This window comes from Cryptomeria japonica, chromosome 10 (assembly GCF_030272615.1).
Source record: "Cryptomeria japonica chromosome 10, Sugi_1.0, whole genome shotgun sequence".
In the NCBI taxonomy this organism is placed as follows: domain Eukaryota; kingdom Viridiplantae; phylum Streptophyta; class Pinopsida; order Cupressales; family Cupressaceae; genus Cryptomeria; species Cryptomeria japonica.
Window position 1 is genome coordinate 595,163,316 of NC_081414.1, and position 20,579 is coordinate 595,183,894.

General features: G+C 39.8%; 1 protein-coding gene across 2 annotated transcripts in view; it reads right to left on the reverse strand.

Annotated features, from left to right (window-relative positions):
* The window catches only part of LOC131068198 (uncharacterized), a 118,980-nt gene that overhangs the window by 62,946 nt on the left and 35,455 nt on the right, over nucleotides 1-20,579 (reverse strand). For both annotated transcript variants that reach the window (XM_058003373.2, XM_058003372.2), the window contains exon 2: nucleotides 3,609-3,904. In XM_058003373.2, coding sequence (XP_057859356.2) covers nucleotides 3,609-3,904 — 296 coding nt within the window. The remainder of the gene's footprint in view (nucleotides 1-3,608; nucleotides 3,905-20,579) is intronic.

Here is a 20,579-nt window from a genome sequence, read left to right on the forward strand (position 1 = left end):
AGAAGCATCACAAAAATGCTATATCTGATGATGAAGTTCCAGCCACAGCAAAGAAGTGAAAGAACGATCCAAACGTAAGTCCCCTTGGATTACCAGCATATCACATCAAGCCAACTGAGTCACATCCATTGCATAATCGGAACTTTGGAGTCAATTGTTTGAACTTATCGCAATCTTAGCATGCAATTGAACATTGATCAAGAGAGAGTAAAGTGACCATTGGAAAACTTTATTCTGTGTTTCACGTGGTCACAAAACGCATGTCAACAGGGACCACCTCAAGAAGATTTTAAATTGAATTTTAAACTGTGCTTCAAAAGGAACCAAGGTAAATCAGAAGCAGGTTTTATTTTCTATAAATCAGATGGTGTTATGATTATGGCGGGTTCTAAATATCTTGGCTTAAAAACCAATAACAAGAACAATTAGAAATTCTTCTACTAGGCGTAAAAGTGGCTTATGTGTTAGATTGTCATGTCCCCATCTGTTCCTAATTTGAGTTTTGAATAGAAGCGGGAAAATTGTGTTTTTCAACACTACAAAACATTAAATATTTTGATAATAATATTAAATATATTAATAATAATAAATATTAAGATTAATATTTTTTGTTTGGATGGGCCCACCTATTCAAAATAATATGTCTAGATGACATGTGCAAGTATTGTGAGTTAGCTTGTGGCCAGGTGTAAAGGTGGACAAAAAAACCAAGTTTGGGGTAGGGAGCATTTTGCAAACAAATTTTCTTCTCTGGCAGCATTCGGGACGAGATCCCTGATGTTGTCAAGCAGGTTGGGATAAAACCCTGACCTGAATGCTTCAAATATTCATCTATGCCTCTGCCATTGTCATTCATCTATTTCTCATTGTCAAGCAGGTCTTAATTGCAGGGTTCATCAAGATAGGAACTGAAGGAGGCGAATCTTACTCCAAGGTGGCTTCATTGTCAAGGTGTGAGTCTAGGCCCAGGGTTGGCACAATGCAAGAAGATAAATCTCAATACAAGCCCCCATACTTCCTGCTTATTGAGTATCTAGCTGTACAGTGCAAGGTACAACAGCAGATCTGAATATTATTTTGGGACGTGACAAAGCCATTTCACTAGTTGAAGCCAAACACACTATCTGTGGGAACCTCCAAGGGAGCCAAGCAGAATTTGAAGGCAGATCACAGACCACCAATAGTGCAAACAAGATAATCAGTCTGGAACAGCAGATCTGGGTAACCGACCCTCATCCTAAGTGTCCAAATTTGGTGGAAAGTTGATCTCAGATACTCAGAAGGCTAAAACCTGATGTAGTCACCCACCAGCAACCCTAGAAGATTCCAGAATCGCCCCTACTTTGCTTCAGGAATACTCAACAACAAAGTACTGTGTGATGGTATCAGGTTTTATGAATATTTGATTTATGGCTATGTATTGAGACCATTCTGCGATTATAGTTGAAATCAGACTTGCTCCTGCTATTCTGGGTAGTTTAAATGTTGTATTGCTGATTCTCTTTTTGGAATAAATTGCACTGGTTACTAGTTATTTTCTTTTGTGTAAGAACCCTAGGTACTTTGCATATTCATGAGTGTTAACGACAGAGGATTCAGGGATCAGCAAAAGGAAAAGTGAAAAGAGGCTGCCATGGGTGACAGAGATGAAGACAACTCCCGAGAATTCATCAGGGAGAGCAAGGAGTTTGCAGAATGAGATGTCTGGCTTTACATCTGCCAATTGCATTTGCTTAAATGTTTCCAAGGCCTTTTCAACAAAAAAAATTTGTGCATATCCTACAAGCATGCCATTCCAAGAGACATCTTATTGAGGCATTCTGTCAAAAAATTCCCACACCTTGTGTATGCTTCCACACTTGGCATACATATCTATCAGGGCATTGGCAAGTTCTAAGAACCGATAAAAAGCCACTATCAATTATGCTTTGATGGCTTGCATCCTCAAACTTGGCAAAACTCAGCATTTTTAAAATATATAAATTTTATGCAAAATATAATTACAAAATGTATCAAATGAGTTTGGTGGGGCTTGGAGGGTAGTGCCCCTAGCAAGGTTGCACAGCAACACCCCTCGTGAGGGGGTATGGGCATAGCACTCCCAATGGGGTTGAAGAGCAGCACCCCTCAAGAGGATCTGGGGTTAGTGCCCCTCAGAAGGTCTGGGGGCAGCACCACTCATGGGGTAGAAGGCAACATCAAAGGGCGGAGTGCCCACCACCGAGCCCAAATGAAGGATTTCAAAAATCAACATTTTTCCACATTTTTTCTGTATCTTCTGCATTTCTTAAAAAGTTTCAAGGGTCATTCACGTATACTATTTTATGTATATCCTGTAATCATCATATTCCATGATACCACATTTTTTGAGGTCTTCTTTCAAACAGTTCATGTGCATTGTATATGCTTTCACATTTTACAAACATATCTAAGATGTTGATTTGAGTATGCAGGCAAAATTGAACTGTTCAGGTTAAACTTTAAACACCTCTTTGTTGCATTTGAAAAGTCAATTTATGTGAGGATAACTACATTTTCTGTTAGCTGCAAATAAGACATTCCACAAAAAGACATCTCATTCATGCTGCAACTCCCAGTAATAAAACAATTAAAACAAGCAGAAAAAATATTTAAAAACTGCCAGGTTTGCTGCAGGATCAGAAAATTCCATGAAATTTCGTCATGGGTTCACCCATGTTTGTCCAGGATGAACCCACAAGCCAAACTGCCATCCTGGCCACACCCCTGCCCACACCCGACCAGGCTCTGGACCAGAAACGGATTGTCCTCAAACCCATGAAGTCTTAGGGACGAAGCAATAACATAGAAAGTCACTCTGGAAATATATCAGCAAACCAAAAGATGAAGATTTAAAAAAAATTGCAGTTTAATAAGGAAAAAATTGGGTTGGGGTTAGGGTTTTAAAAAAAGGGAAAATAATGTTAAGGTTAGGTTTCCAAAAAACACCACGCAGTCAAAAATGAGGGAAAAAGTGGAATAAATTGGCAATCAAGGGATCGATGCAATTTTCAGCAATATGCTAAGCTTAAATCATGGCACGTGATTTTACAATCAAATCACAATTTTGTGAGTTAAAATATTGCCTGCAAGAGCATGTGGCAAGAAATTGTGATTATTGTAATTTTTGCTATAATGACAAGTACAGTACTTTTTTGGCAAGACGGAACCATGTATCCTACCAATTATTTATTTTGTATATTATATTGCAGTGTATGGATCTTACTAAAGTCAATTCAAAAAGACAAACAAGAATAGACCATCAGATTAGCTGTGCACCGTTACTAGTTTATACTTGTGTCTCATTTTCCTAGTTCTTTGTAATGCAATAGTTGCTAGGTTATAAGGTTCTCAAAATCATTCAATAAGTAAGATGAGAATAGGAGGGCCTTTGCAAGATGAAATCTCTGTTAAATATTACGGTTATTTATTTTACCATAATGTATCAAGATGCAAAATAAACATTAGTGGCATTATAATAAATCAATATTCTAATTATCCATGCTCCTTTTCAAAATGCCATCCCTGCATGCATAAAACAATATCATTCTTAAAACTGACAATAGCTCTGAAACATAGAACAGCCTTACCTCATCAATAAGATTTTGATTTGCATCAACAACAGTGCCGTATTCTACATAATGGCTTCTTGGCTGCCATGAAACTGGCTCTAACTTATTCTTTTTCTTTGCTGGACAAAATACTTTTCCAACAATTGTAACAGACTCTGGGCCTGACAACCTTACAATTCCAACAGCAGATGGTTGCCCGCCCAAGGATGTTGCAATAGCTGCTATTGTATCAGAGCCTTTAGATGGCTGGTATGATTTCTGTGCATCAATGTTGAATGTGCTTCTCTCATCCTTATGGTATTGAATAGTTTCAACTGAAAACAAACATCAAAATTCAAGTCAAACATTTACCTTAATAGAAAACTGACCCTCAAATAAAACTATAATTTCAACACAAATGGGAAATCAAAAACCCTGAAAAGATTAAAATCATAAATAAAGACTTCATTCACTCAATGTGATCTAAAAAGTAAAAAGCTTACCTATGAGCTTTCATTTGCTCAATGTGATGTAAAAAGTAAAAATCTTGATGGAACAAAAATGTATATAGTGTTGCAGATGCAGACCATCCATAATATAAATAGAAATGTGCAGTGTTTAGTGACATCAGCAACAAATCTTTTAGAGGCTGCATGTTGCCATTTGTCTTTTTTTTGACATTTCTATCCTGTAGATGTTGTTATTTTAATGTTACTAGTGTCCTATTTGCCCATATTTGATGGATTTCCCTTCGTTCAAACCCAAAATTGCCTCTTCTTCGTAAATTCAATTGTTTAGAATATACATACTGTTTGCTCGTAGATTAGTTCTGTTTGCTCGTAGATTAGTTCTTTTGCTTAGAGTGCTTAGTTTTGCAACAATCCGATCTTCCTTAGGGATAGTTTGGAGTCCTCTTAGCTTTAATGCTTAAGTGTTGGATAAAAGTCAAGGTGTTCATCGAGCGAAGCTTTACAGTGCAATCTTTAGGTCAAGTCAAGGCATGAGTTGCATGATAGACGAGTAATCAAGCAAGTAGAGTGCCTTAAGGATAGGATGAGGAGGCAAGAACCGATCCAAACTAAATGGATGAAGAATGGAAGTCAAAGAGATTATAAGTGAGGATGAGAGATAAATGGAAAGAAATATAAGTGGAGTACCAACTGTTTTCCTTGAGGCAAAATCAAAACCCTCACCAAAGACAAAATCAACATCATGATGAGACAAAGTGTGGACACAATTGAAAATTCCATGAGGTGGAGAAATCTACAACTTGCCAAAATCCACGACCTCATGAAATCCACAATTTTGAGGTGAGGTGAAAAAACTTGTCCACGGCTTGCCCAAATCCACGACTTGAAAGGCTCAATGCTCAAGACAGCTGAGAGGTGGAATGACCAATCTATCCATGACCTTCACAAATCCACGAATTCAGTGACTTGATGCCTAAGAGGAGGTGATCAATCCTTCAAAAGGTTGGGTAAAATGCATGATTTTCATGACTTAATACTTAAAATGGCTATGACAAGGAGAGTTGACATCAAGTCAGCCTTGCAATAAATGTATCCTTCACTTAGCGAAATTGATGAATTGAGCAGGTGAGATCGAATTTATCCATGAGTCCACAAAATCAACGACCTCCTATTATCCATGCCCAAGAAAAATCCATGCCTAGGCTAAATCCAAGACTTGGAGATCTTGAGGGTGATGTTGAGTGAAAGTTGCACTAATCAAATTTATCCTTGAATCTTCAAAATTTGCAAAGAAAGTGCTTTTATTGATCAAGACAAGGACTGAAATGATCAACTTTATCCATGACTTCAAACGAAGATCAACATTCTCAATGAGGTTGAAGAATCCATGACTTAGAAAATGAAAGATGAATTTTTGCCTTGGCTAATACACGATATGAAGGTGAAGAGTGCAACTTGTCCTTGACTGTGAAATCCACGAAATGCTAGAATCCAAGACCTTGAAGGTGGAAGGAGAGATTTGTCCATGGAATGATAAAAATCCATGCCTAGCAAGAATCCACGATATGAAGGAATCCACATCCTTGGGTTGGTAAGACAAGATTATCTATCACTTAGAGAGATTCACTAATACAACCTCCCATAAGTCGGCCCTCTTGAGAACTAAAACGTTTTAATTTCAAATTTAAATTTGAAAAGGAAAGTGAGAAGTCGGCCTTCATTGGGAAAAGAGACACCAAAGGTCATGACCCAAGTGCAAACGCCTATATAAGATTGATTAAGCATTTCATTGGCTCATCAATCTAATTCAATCCCTTCGAGAACAGAGCGAATTCCTTCGACAGCAAGGCAAGTGAATAACAGATCAGACAATAACCAGAGCGAATTTCATCAATTAAGGTCACCATTGGTAGAAATCAGCATCAAGAGAGTGTGGATTCCTCCATCAGCACAAGTGAAGTTCAATCAAACATCAAGAGCAGAGCGAATTCAGCCAGCAACACGATTTGCAGACCAAAGATTCAAATTGCATATTCGACAAGACACCACTGAAACTGTAGACAGAAAATTTCACATCAAGAATCTAGGAAAATTAGCAATCAGACCTGATTTTGGCGAATCTCTCCAGGTAGGACATTCTGATTTGAGCATAATTTGATCAGATTACAAGTCGACCAACATCAGTTCCAGCTTTAAAGATTACTGACCAGATTTGAAAAGATTTTAGGAAGCATAAATTTGTGAAATATTGTTTTCATTTCTGGTGTTTTGATTAAAATTATGTTCTTTTTCAGGTCTTATGCAAGGAGTGAGTGCGAGGAATGATGGAGAGAAAATTGTTGATGTGTTTTTCATGCACAATGCAACACAGAATAAAATACTAAGTATTCTATCCTCTCTTGAACAAAATCTCCTCTTATGCTAAACTTTGTGATCATAGGCAGTGACTCCAAGATTCCGAATGTCAAGTCTTGACGTGCTCTTGGATAGACTAAGTGTGTCTGATGTGATTTTGTTGGAATCCCCGGGTGGACTTAAGTTGAATCTTGAATGCTTGAATGTCGTTGGAACGTGGAAATTAACTTGATTGAAAAAAACAGAGGAAAAAGGATGAGGATTGTGAGAATTAATCTAATCCTAGGAATGTAAGAGCAATGGACAATCTTTGGTGAAACTCAACTAGACTTTGCTTTGCCATGCAAAGAAACAACTTCGCAAAGTTTAGTGCAATCTCCTAGGGATAGCTAATGATTTTCAAATCACCACTACAAACATAGACACCCTCAAGGTGAAGCATATCAATGAAGGAATGATAATTGAAGTTGAGCTTGGCTAAGATGAACCCAGTTGACTACGCAAGACACTTCACAATCAGCAAAGTGTTAGTAGTATGCACAAAGTTCTTCCATTCATCTAAACAACATGAAAAGTAAATGAAAAGTAGAGACCATGCAAATTGTTGAATCAACACATAAAGTTCGCCATATCTTCAATGAAATTAATATGTTGCTTATAACAAAGTCTCGGCAACAATCTTTGCCTTCTCTTCCTACTCTATTCTAATTGCTTGCTATCTAACATCTATCAACCATTCTTGAACTATTGTCTACTACTAAACTATTAACCTTTACAAATGAAGCAGTGGAGCCTTTTATAGTGCTCTCATTACAATGAGTGGCTAGGATCAAATCCTCATCAATGGCCAAGATTGAAAGATAGAAACCCTGATTAGGGTTTGTTACACCCATCACGAATCATTTATGCTTGACCAATGACAAAATTACATTAAGTGGGACACATGTCCTCCTTTGAATATTCAACCAATAGATGGTGAGGGTAGGTGCATCGGACATTGTGCCCACATGTGGTAGTTATTCGCCTCGTCGGAGGAGTCAAGTGCGTTGAACCTGGACACCTTAACTTAGAATGATGTGATTGCATAAGTGATGATTGGGCGCCACCTCAACTACTTGCTTCTTGTAACTCATCACAAGTTGTAAATGAATGAGGCATATCTCTTGATACTCAACATTTCCAAGCTCAATCAATGGAAGAGACGAAGGTAGGAGATATTCCTAAATTGCATCATCCTCTATCTTTGATTAACTCTTCTAAAACTATTTCCCGCCTTGATCACGTTTGCATTCTCTTTAATCTCGTGTGGAAACTCCTTCATCTTGGATTACCTTCTGGCTATACTGGCAATGGCACTTGGATTTCCAAAGGAAATTCAAGATTGTTAAAATTTTCTTCCTTTAGCTCAAGCACTCTCATGCTTGCTCTTGTGAATCTTGTTCTTTATCTCTTCTTGATCATTTCACCCTTCATCTTCTTGCTTTGGAGTTCTGCCTTAGTGCTATATTTGATATGGATCTCCTTTGCATTCTTGTTGTTTGCTTGTGAAGTAGCATTTTTCTTGATTTGCCTCAAAATGAATCCTTTGATGTCACAGCTACTTCCTTGAATGTATTAATGAACTTGCACTGTTGAATTTCTTTCTTCATGGTGAAGTCCTCTTTCAATCATCCTCATGCTTGTAGAGCAATCCTTGTATAGTAATCTATCCCTGCCACCTTCTTGTATAGCCTAAGCCTCAACCTTAAACTTCCCCATATGGCTGATTCCTCATGCCACCTTGCATCAAACCTGAAAGGAAACATAATTCTAATCACAACACCGAAATGAAAATGATATTTCACAAATGGCGACTAGGATGCCACCTCAACTTGAACTGTAGACTTAATCAATTTGCCTTGAACATTCTTCATGATATTTGGAATTCCTTGTGATATTTTGCATTTCATCCTTTGAATTATTTCCTCCTTAACGTTCTTTGATTTTGAGATTCCTTGAGGCAATTCCTGATTTCTTGATGTGAAATCCTTTGTGCTTATGTCTTGAACTTGCTTAACTTCATTTGTTCACCATCAAGGTGTGTTTGATCTAGTCCACATCTTGCTTTTGGAAATCCTTGTCTTGAAATCCTCTTCCAATCCTTGAAGTGTTGGTCTTCCTCATCCGTATTTGTGATGTTGTCCTTGCAACATGCATTCCACTTGCTTGTCCTCTTGTAGCTGATTCTTCATCATTTGTTACTTTGAAGTGTCGAGCCCTTGGTATCCATACAAGATGCATCCTCTTTCACCTCAAGCCTCAATCATCTTGTGTCCCTTCCTCGCAGCAGCCCTACAAAACAAATAAATATTGAATCAAACACCTATGGGATGAACATTGCTTCAACCTTGGTGGGAAATCGATCATAGGGGCAGATCAGTTCCCAAAACATCTGCATTATCCTTGCCCATTTTCACTTGGTGGAAATTCAAGGGTCATAGGGACTACTTTGTCATTGATCTTCATTTGAATTAATTTGTCCCTTCCTTTGTAATTTTGTCCTCAAGTGGAAATCCGACCCTCATCGGGACTCATTGTCCTTGAAAATATTGCTTGATTTGATCACCATTTGATGGAGTGGAAATTTGAACCCCATCAGAACACTTCAATGTTCCTCACTTTGTCCTCACAAATAATTTTCCAGAATTAATTAAGGTTCTGATTTCAATAGTTTTCAAGCCTTCCAACTCATGAAAGTCAGAAATTCAACATTAGGTAACACAAATTCTGGAAAATACAAGAGATTTTATCAAAATCTAGAAAATTTGTCCTCAGAAAACCTGATTTTCAGACTTAGGATAAGTCTGATTGCAATAAATAAGTCTAAAGGCACCCCTGTAACTTGCACTTCAATAGCTGTAAGTGATCTTGTTTATGGCACAATTCATTTGTCTGAAGCGATCTACCCTTGCTTAGCCAGAAATCATCACGTTTTGCCTGAATCTATGGCTGGGGATGACCTTTCAGTCTGAGAATAGTGGCTGGTAATGGTGGTCTTAGGTCTGGTTTTCTAAGTTTGATGTCTGAATACACCTCCTTAAGTCTGGAAAAGGGTAGAATCTTGGTGTCTTTAGCACATCCCAGGTCTGAAAGTCTGAAATGTTAGACAATTCAAATAACCAGAAGACAACTGAGGGGGGGGTGAATCAGTTGTCACAGATTACCAAAACATTTAGCAATTAAAACTTTAATACCAGAACCCAATGTTGAGACATGGACCAGCTAGGACTCGAACCTAGGACCTTCCATACGCTGCTGGAGTGCTCTACCACTGAGCTACTGGCCCATCTTAGACCAGTCCATCGTCGGTCTGGGTGTGGCTTATTTCCAACACCAACACCCCCCCCTTAAGCCACACCTCTCGTGTGCTTGGGGCTCCTAGCTTGGACCTGGCTCTGATACCATGTTGAGACATGGATCAGCTAGGACTAGAACCTAGGACCTTCCATACGCTGCTGGAGTGCTCTACCACTGAGCTACTAGCCCCTCTTGGACCAGTCCATCGTCGGTCCAGGTGTGGCTTATTTCCAACACCAACACCCAAAACATTAATACCAGAATGCTTAAACCAAATACCGGAATAGCCCTTAAACCAATTAAGCATAAACAATAATCAGAGAATAAATACCATCCACATGACACCAAGATTTATACGTGGATAACTCGATAAAGGGAAAAACCACAATTTGTTGAGATTCGAAGGAGAGAACATGAGCCGATCACTTCTTTCAACAACAGGTTCCACAGGGCTTACACGATGTTACGACATCCATATCTCATTGCTGACCCAAGAGAGATTTATTATGGAGCCTTAGATCATCTCACTGCCATGTTCGTAAGAACTCATCCTATCCCGAATGACCTAAATGCAGCATATGTAAAAGCTATTGAGGTCAGTAAGCACATGGGGCAAAATATTACTGGGCCACTACTTCATATGGGGCCTGCTGCAGCTCCGAACCAAATTCAAGCAGTTAGTTTAGCCTTGGCCAATCAAACCCCAGTCTTAAATCCTATTCCACAAGCAACATATCCTAATATGCAGCCGTCAAATCAGTTGGTGCTTCATCTCAGAGTTGCACTTTCACAAGCCTCACCAGCACAACATGTGTACTTGCAAAAAGCAACAAACTCTTCAAGAACACAGGAAGAAAAGGACGAAATGAAAGAGTTAATTGAACAAGTCAAGAAGCTGTCAACTAAGGTAACTCATTTGAGGAATCAGAATAATCAACTTCAAAGCATGCAAAGGATCAACCAAGGCCAACAAGCTAATAATCAGAACTTCCAAGGAAATAATAATCAAGGTTTCAGAAAAAACTATCAAGGAAACAACAATCAAGGCTTTCAAAGGAGAACATGGAATACAGCTCCTAATAATGGAAACATGGTGACGCCATTAGACAACCCATCAAGTTCACAGAATCAAGAAAATCATCCTACCAGCAAAGTGTTTCTAGCAGAGGCGGCCTTATCTAGCTGGTGTAGACTCCACAATACAAACCAACATTCTGAGTTGCAGTGTCCTGAATTCAAAATTGCAGCTGACATATTCCAGCAGGAGATGCGTAGCAATGATCCACCTGAAAATCCTCCTACAACAGGATATGAAATGGTCCCGACTACCCGCTATGATCAAGCCATGGTCGTGGAAAGCTACAAACATTTACCTAAAGGAGAAAATAACCAAGCTCAAAATGGGAGATTTCCACCAGAATCGGCTAATGGACCAATGGTACCTCCTGGTTCCCAGTTTCCACCTGCATCAGCAAATGAACCTGTTGAAGACTCGGAGTATTATTTCCCGCCTTTGAATAATAGCGTCCTAGTTGAAGGGATAAAAGAAATATTCCACCAGTCCTCAGGAGGCGTAGGTCCGAGAGTATACCAAAGAAATCAGAGAAATCAGGAACCTCTGACAACATCAATCCCTCCAAACAATTTCTCTGCTCCTCGAGATCCAAAGGCTAGCAATAATCCGGATTATCCACAAGATGCACGAGAATATAGGCAAAGGAATGTTCCTCCTCCCGCAAGAGATGAAATGAGAAGGCTGGCTATGTTGGTGTTGGAAGAACTCAAGAAGGCTAAAATTAGCCTGCCGCTTTATGAGCTATTGAAGGTGTCAGAGATTAAAGATGTTGTGATTAATAGCCTGAATGATTCAAACGCAGTAAGGCCAAATGTTCAAAATACGTCCAAAGAAGTGGCCAACAATGTTCAAGCCACCATCAATGTAATTCAAGATGAAGCTGATAGCAAGCAACAATCTGAAAAAGATGAATGTATGGTCCAGACCGTAGCCTTCCCAGCCAAAAAGGAAGATATGTTAGAAGGGAAGGTGTTACTCAAAAGAGGCGACGTTAAGAAAACTCAACCCACCGTCAAAGAAAGTCTCACTACAAGTCAGATTCTTCCAGAAAAGGGTATTGCGGCTAAGAAAGATGCAATCAAGAAAGGAAAGCCTCTAAAGAAGATGGATAATTCAAAAGAAGAAACATCAGAAAAGAGTGACAATCCAAAGATCAATGAAGTAAAGAATCAAGAACACGATGAGGATTCCTCAATCCTTTGCCAAGGAAAAGATGAGCCAGCCCCGTTCCTGCTGTCAGTCAGAATCTTTGGAAAATTATTGCACAACTGTCTATATGATTCAGGAGCTTCTAGTAATATGATGCCTTTGGCTGTCTGTCAGAAGCTAGGTATAACTCCTGCACCCACCAGGAGGAAAGTCACTCAATTAGACAAGACAGAAGTTCCAGTCATGGGAGAATTGAACAATATCCACATGCAATTAGCTGTAGACCCGAGGGTCCAAAATTTCATAGACATATCAGTCGTGGATATACCTGACACATATGGTATGCTTCTAAGTAGAGATTGGTCACGAAAGTTGAATGGGTATGTGTCAACGGACTTTGCACATATGTGGCTACCCTGGAGAGGAGTTCCAAACCAAATCAAAATCGACAGTACTCCAAGATTGAGACTTATGATAACCGAGTATGGAGAAGATAATGAAGTCCTATTCTTAGAAACTGATTTAGGGACATGCAAACCTAAAATAGAAGAAGTCTTGATGATACAGAACCTACAAGAAAAAGACAGTCAACACGAGGTGATGGAATCTACAAAAATTACTGTGGAAAGTGACCAAGGATCTGACCAAGATGATGATGGAATGTTTGAAAATTTTAGAAAATTTGTCCACAAGAACGTGCAACAAAGTATGCAACTTGGCAACTTGGCGTCTGTCCAAGATCTGCTCCTCCCCAACTGGTGTAGGATACATAATGCCGTCCATTCAGAATTATCCTATGCTATGTGCCAGACTGCATTGGAACAAGTATACAAGAGGGTCCCCCAGACATTGATTGTAGAAGAAATTGAGGACCCAGAAGTTGAAAGTTCTTCAAAAGATGAAACTCTATCCGACACATCAGTGGAAAGCCAAGAGGTCCAAGAGTCAAAAGACCAAGGAAATTCAATATGGACATTAAGGTTTGATGGATCTAAATCCAAGCAAGGATCTGGAGCTGGCTTTGAATTGATCAGTCCGTCAAGAGAAACCTACCTTGCCGCCCATAGGCTACAATTCCCTTGCACCAACAATGTGGCTGAATATGAATCCTTGATTCATAGGTTATTGCTTGCTATCAGAAAGAAAGCTAAAATACTACAGGTATATGGAGATTCAGAAATAGTAATAAGACAAATTAGAAGGCAGTATGTGTGCCACGACAAAAGGCTGACTAGATACCGGAATCGAGTTTGGGATCTCATTGAAAGTTTTGATGCCTTTAATATCAAGTCCATATACAGACATCAGAATAGAGTGGCTAATTCTCTGGCACAAGCCGCTAGCTCTTTGATACCATTGGCAATGGAAGGATTGAAAAAGTTCACAGTAGAGCTAACCCCGATACCTTCAGTCCTAGATAACATCACCAACTTTCAAGTCTTTGAAGATGACAAGCACATATTGGATTTCTTGACCAACACGGATGTCTTCTTAGCCCAAATCATTGATGAAGAAGAAATTGAGGGAGCAGAATTGGATGCAGAAGGAGTTTTGAATTTGAAAACAAACACTATTCCAAAAGGAATGGTGGAGTTAGAAAGAATCTTTGATCCCGACAAATTGAGGGAGATGAAAAGCCATAGCATGGAAGGAAATACGTGTGACCCAATCAATGTTGGTGATGATAGACAAGTTAAGAATGTGTTCATTGGGAAGGCCTGCACTTCACAAGAAAGAAATGGTATCTTGAAAAATGTAAGAGATTTCCTAGATGTCATCGCTTGGAGTTATGAAGATCTCAAGACTTATGATACTGCAATCATCACTCACACAATCCCTTTGAAGCCAGGAAGCAAACCTTTTAGACAGAGACAAAGGCCGGTCAATCCTTTACTGGAACCTTTAATATATCAAGAGGTTAAGAAGTTGCTCTCAGCCAAAATTATCTTTCCAGTAAGACATTCGACGTGGGTCGCCAACCTGGTTCCTGTCAGGAAAAAGAATGGAGAGATCAGATTGTGTGTCGATTTCAGAAATCTCAACCGAGCCTCAGAAAAGGATAATTATCCACTGCCATCACTGGATGAAGTATTACAGATTGTCAACGAGTCACAGATGATGTCGTTTCTGGATGGATATTCAAGTTATAATCAAGTATTGGTTGAACCTGAAGATTGACTAAAGACCGCTTTCACTACCAAGTGGGGAACATTTGCATACAAAAGGATGCCTTTTGGGCTTATCAATGCCGGGGCCACCTTTCAGAGAGCCATGGATATCGCTTTCAGAGACTTAATTGGGAAATGCATCATCATATACATGGACGATATCACAGTTTTCTCTAGGAAAAGGGAAGATCATGTGGATGATCTAAGAAAAGTCTTCCAAAGGTGCAAAAGATACGGCGTTTCTCTCAATCCTAAGAAATGCATATTTGGGGTGACGAAAGGAAAGCTGCTAGGACATGTCATTTCAGAGAAAGGAATCTCTATTGATCCTGATAGAGTGAAGGCTATATCAACCATCAACCTGCTAGCCAGTAAAAAGGAACTCAAATCATTCTTCGGCAAGATCAATTTTGTCAGAAAATTCATCACAGGGTTTGCCGAAATAGTCAGGCCTTTGAATGAGATGTTGAAGAAGGACGCAAAAATAGAATGGTCGACGAAGGCCAAGAGAGCATTTGAGGAGATAAAGTCGGCAATCGCAGAAGCACCAATACTGATCAGTCCTGATTACATGAAGCCCTTCTACCTGTATTCATTTGCCTCCGAATATACTTGTGCAGCTATTCTCACCCAGAGGAGTGAAGAGAGGAACGAGAACCCAATTGCATTCATTAGTACCCCCTTGAAAGATGCTTAACTCAGATACCCCAATATTGAAAAACAGGCATATGCATTGGTCAAAGCTACTAAAAAATTTAGACATTACCTCTTAAGGGCCAAAATTTATGCAATTGTACCAGATGCAGCTGTAAAAACCCTCCTCATGCAAAATGAACTAGGAGAGAGAAGAGGCAAGTGGATCGCCATTATTCAAGAATTTGATATTGAAATCCAGCCTATGAAACTTGTTCCAGGACAGGCTTTAGCTCAAACACTGGCAGTCGACGGGCCCGAGTTAATCCAGCAAGTTTATGAATTAGATGATGTCACCCCAGATGAATGGTATAAGGAAATTGTGACTTACCTACTCAACCACAAATGCCCTGCTCATATGACACCCACTCAGAAAAGAGCATTGAGGATAAAGTGTCAGCATTATATGCTTCAAGGATCCGTCCTATATCACAGGAATCACGAGGGAATATATCTAAGGTGTGTTGGCAAAGAAGAAGCCAAACAAATAATTGAACATTTTCACTCCAAGTTTGGGACAGGACATGGTGCTAACCTGGCCATAGCTCATCAAATCCTGAGAGCAGGATATTACTGGCCCACACTATTCAAAGATACATTTGATCATGTCAAGACTTGTCACACTTGCCAAGTCGCCGCTTTTAGAGAGAAGAATCCTGCCATGCCACTCAATCCAGTGATCAAAGCAAGACCATTCACAAAATGGGGAATGGATTTTATTGGTGTCATCAACCCCGCATCCTCGGCGCAACACAAGTATATCATCACTGCTACTGATTATTGTACCAAATGGTCGGAGGCTCAAGCTCTCAAGGTATGCACTATTGAGGCCATAATTAAATTCCTTGAGGAAAACATTATTACAAGATTTGGGAGTAAAACGCATTCGTTTGCGACAATGGCTCAGCCTTCACATCATTAAGATTTTCAAATTGGGCTTTTGAGTATGGTATAACACTTAAATTTTCGTCTAATTATTACCCTCAGGGTAATGGGTTAGCTGAGTCAACAAACAAAAACCTACTCAGTGTGATCAAGAAATTGTTGGAGATAAGTCCAAGAGAATGGCATACCCAACTAAGATTTGCCCTTTGGGCAGATAGGATCAGGACCAAGAACGCATTAGGGATTTCGCCTTATTTCCTAGTTTATGGTCAAGACCCAGTATTCCCTATGCAACTTCGGATCCCAACCTTGAAATTTATCCAAGAATACATGGAAGACACCGATGTTGTCCAAGCCCGATTAACGCAACTATTGAATCTTGAGGAAAAGAGAGATCAAGCACTAGAAAATTTTGCGAAACATCAGGGAGTTGTTAAAAGATGGTTCGATCGACAAGCTAGAACCAAGGCGTTCCGGATCTCAGATCTTGTCTTATATTGGGATAAAGCACACAAAAAAAAGGGGGAGCATGATAAATTTGATAGACTATGGAAGGGCCCTTATCAAATCTCCGAGATTCTAGGAGAAAATGCGTTCAAACTGAAGACCTTAACTGGAGAAGATGTCCCATTGCCTGTCAATGGGAGGTATCTCAAACATTACTTCCAGTCCTAGAGTTCAGGAGGTTTGCCTTTGTACATAGTTAGTCTAGTTTCTTTCATTTTGGTTTTGTTTGGTTTGGTTTGTTTTGGGTTTGTCCTTCGTTTTGTTTTGGGTCTTAGTTTAGGTGGGTTTTGGTGTCTTAGGTTAGGTTGGTTGGTTTGTTTTGAGGGGTATCCATTTGAAAATGGGCGATTTTGTAATGAAGCACTCTGACCCCCCGCTAGATTGTTCATCTCATTTGGACAATTATGAAGTCTTTTAGAAGCACAAGGAAGTTTTTCTTGATAAAATTTTGAGTCGGGCTGTATTTGCAATGGAGTAAGATTGGCTTATTGGACTCAGATATTATTGTCCTTCAGTTATTATATCTTTTCACACTTATAATCTCCAAGTTGTTATGGTTTTCAGGCTAAGCTGTGATCGGTGAAAAATCTAAAATCTGGCTTCAGCGCCACCGCAATCCTCAATCCCTAGTAAGCTTTACTGCTTACGAGCCAAAAGAATTGACGGAATGAAAAGGCAAAATAAAAAAAGAAAAAAAAAAAGTGAGAAAATGAAAGGAAAAATCAAGAAAGAAAAGATGAGATGAAAATGAAATATCAAAATTGGCTAACGGGAATACACGGATAACTCCATCGGGGCTATGGACGCCTGGCTGGCAATGGAGCAATGTTCGTGAGCTTGCGGCGATAACCTCGTCGGGACTATGGACATCTGACTGGCAGCGAGGCTCTATCCAGGATGCTTTTGAAGTTCAGATAAACTACGTAGCTAGTCACAGGGGAACCTAGAGATCATGATTGTCTTGTCGAGGGGAATTAACTCATTGCACACACATGGATAACTATGGACTTAATACTTTGTCTCGATATGAAAATCTCTTCTTGTAAGTGTTGTTTAACTCCTTGTTTTATTGAGGGAGATTTTCTGAGTTTTCTTTAAGATGGATTGATTCTCAAATGTTCACGAACATTCTCAGTGGTGTCGCCAGATGTTGTGACCATTTCACACATCGCCCCATTAGAATGGGGACCCCCTCTTTTTGCTTTAGGTTTTTCTTTCTCTTTGCTTGTTTTTCTCTCTGCTTTTTAGGGTTTTGAGTGAGTGAGTGGTTTGCCTAGGTTGGCTAGATTAGAGCTAAACCTTGGAAGCTCGTTTTAGGGTTTCTTTCAAGCTAAGTCTAGTCTTGTTTTGGGAGGTTGTTAGTCGTCTTCCTGTAGCCTCAAGATTGCTATAATGAAGCATGCCTTTTAGGGGAGTCAAGTTGGTTAGATCAGGGGACAGGGAGAATAGGTCTCAGGTCAGGTCTAGATTGAAAGAGGGTTGTCTTGTCAGGGTCCTGTTTGTTTCCCCGTCTAAGTCAGTTGGACAGAGCCAGTGAAGAAAAGGAGTTGGTTTGATCAAGTTTGATGGAGGATGAAGCGAATCAAGGTAACATCCAGCCTGGAAATGTCAAAATCACTCCTGACCCTTCCAAAGGGTCCAGGGCGAAAATCCTTGTAGACCTCCCTTTCTTCTCATTTTTGACTGAATGATGCTTTCTAGGGCCTGTTTGGAGGTGAATTGATATGTTCTTGCCTAGAGAGGGATTTGATTGATTTTTGAAGAACAAGATGATGCCTGAAAGAGGATTTTCGTTCCTGACCCTTCCAAAGGGTCCAAAGCGAATTTCATCCTAAACACTATTTCTTGCCTTGGATAGACTTGCAATCCTGTTCCTAGCTTAGAAAATGACCTAGCTTTGCCTTATGAGGTGGTTTGAAACATGAAAACTGAGCAATTTGGCCTGGAATGGAGATTTCGCTCCTGACCCTTCCGGAGGGTCCAGAGCGAAAATCTTATTTGAGCTTATTTCTCACTAACTTTGGCTAAATTGTGATGTGCAAGGTATCTGGGGAGGAAGATTGGACATCCTGGTTGATTTGGAAGCATAAGTAAATGAAGAATTTTGGATAGAGAGGGAAATTTCGCTCCTGACCCTTCCAAAGGGTCCAGAGCGAAATTCCCAAATGCTCTTATTTTGCAATGAAAAAGGTCAAGATTTTGGCATGAATGAAACGAGAATAACTTGCTTTTGCCTCCTGAAGATGTTTTGACTTGGAAAAATGAAGGATTTTGCCCAAAAGGAGAATTTTTGCTCCTGACCTTTCCAGAGGGTCCAGGGCGAAAATTCCTCAATCGCCTATTTTTCTTGCAAAATCAAGTCAAGTTTTGGTCTTTATGGCATGGATGAGAGAGGAGTAGTGTTTTTCTTCCTTTGAGAGGTGAATTCAACTTGAACTGATGATGGAATAGGCCTAAAATGAAAAATTTGCTCCTGACCCTTCCAAAGGGTCCAGAGCAAAAATCTCTATAGGAGGTATTTCTTGTCTTGTTTGGTCAAATTGATGTGTCAAAGGCATGATGAAAGGAAGAACGAGCATGTTGAAACCCTTGAAGATGTCTAGAAGTGATGAAAACGAAGGGTTTTGGCCAGGAAAGGAAATTTCGCTCCTAACCCTTCCAAAGGGTCCAGAGCGAAATTCCTTATAAACACATTTTTTAGCCTTTCTTGGACATGAAATTCTATTCCTAGCACAATGAAAGATGAAATCCCACTTGGCAAAGAAGTTTCGAGGTGAAAAAATGAAGGATTTTGGTCAAGATTGAGAAATTCACTCCTGACCCTTCCAAAGGGTCCAGAGCGGATTTTCTCAAAATCACCTTTTGCTATCAAATTTTGCTAAGTCAAATGTGGGATAAGGTGAAACATAGAAAGAATTGCCCCTGGGAGTGAATTGAGGTTGCAAGAAATCATCAAAAAGTGAAGGAATTGAGCCAAATGGTGAATTTCGCTCCTGAACCTTCCAAAGGGTCCAGAGCAAAATTCCTAAAAACACCTATTTTCTTGCAAGGTCAAGGCAACTTTTTAGTTTTTATGGCTTGAATGGGTGTGAGGAAGTGTGTTTTGCCTTTTGGAGATGATTGAGATTGTCAAGAGGAAGCAATTAAGCCTAGAACATGATTTTCGCTCCTGACCCTTCCAAAGGGTCCAGAGCGAAAATCCTCAAAACTATCCTTTCTTCCAAAGTTTGGGCAAAGCTAAGCTTAGACATGGGTGTGAGAAGGCATTTGAATTGCCTTGAAGTGGAATTGGACTGCTAAGAATGCAAATTTTGAAGCCAAGTGGGAAATTCGCTCCTGACCCTTCTAGAGGGTCCAGGGCGAAATTTCCAAATCCTCCTATTGTCCTTGCAGTTCAAGATAAGATTTTGGTTTTCAGGACTCAAAGAGGAGTAAGGCATGATGTTCTATGCCTTGGAAATGATTTGAAGTTGAAAGGATGAAGGAATTGCCCTAAAGCCTAAAAATCGCTCCTCACCCTTCCAGAGGGTCTAGGGCGAAAATCCTAAAACCAACATGTTCCTTTCAAGTTTGTGCTAAGGCAAGACTAGACCAAGGTAGAAAAGGCCTTTGAGAGCACCTTTGAGTAGATGTTTGTTCCAAAAAATGATGATTCTAGGTCAGAAGAAGAAAATTGCTCCTGACCCTTCCAGAGGGTCCAGGGCAAAAATCTCAAAATTCCCTATTTTGCCTTGCAAGAACAAACCAAGCTTGGGTGGAGTGAATGAAGAAGACCATTGCCTAACCTTGAGTGGAGGATTCAAGACAAAATGATGAAGGAGTTAAGCCTAAGCAAGGAAAATCGCTCCTGACCCTTCCAAAGGGTCCAGGGCGAAAAACACTAAAGTCACCTTTTCCTCCAAAATTCAAGTAAAACTAAGCCTGGACTTCAGTGAAAGAACCCATTTGGAATGCATTGGTGAGGTTTTTGACCTTCAAAAATAAGAATTTTGAGCTCAGGAGAGAATTTCGCTCCTGACCCTTCCAGAGGGTCCAGAGCGAAATTCCCAAAAATGCAATATTTCCTTCAAAGTTTTGATGAGCTAACCCAGTGATGGAGATAAATGAACCCTGGAGATTGCCTTGGAGGAGTTTAATGATCAAACTAAGGTGAATTTTGGCCTAAAATGTAAAAATTGCTCCTGACCCTTCCAGAGGGTCCAGGGCGAAATTCACATTTTCACCTAATTTCCTCATGAAAAATGATAAAAATTTGAAATGCAAGACTTTGATTAGGTCAAAACAAACATGAGCTCACCTTCCAGGAGATTTTGGAGTCAAGAAATGAGATATTCAGGACCTAATTGGAAAAATCGCTCCTGACCCTTCCAAA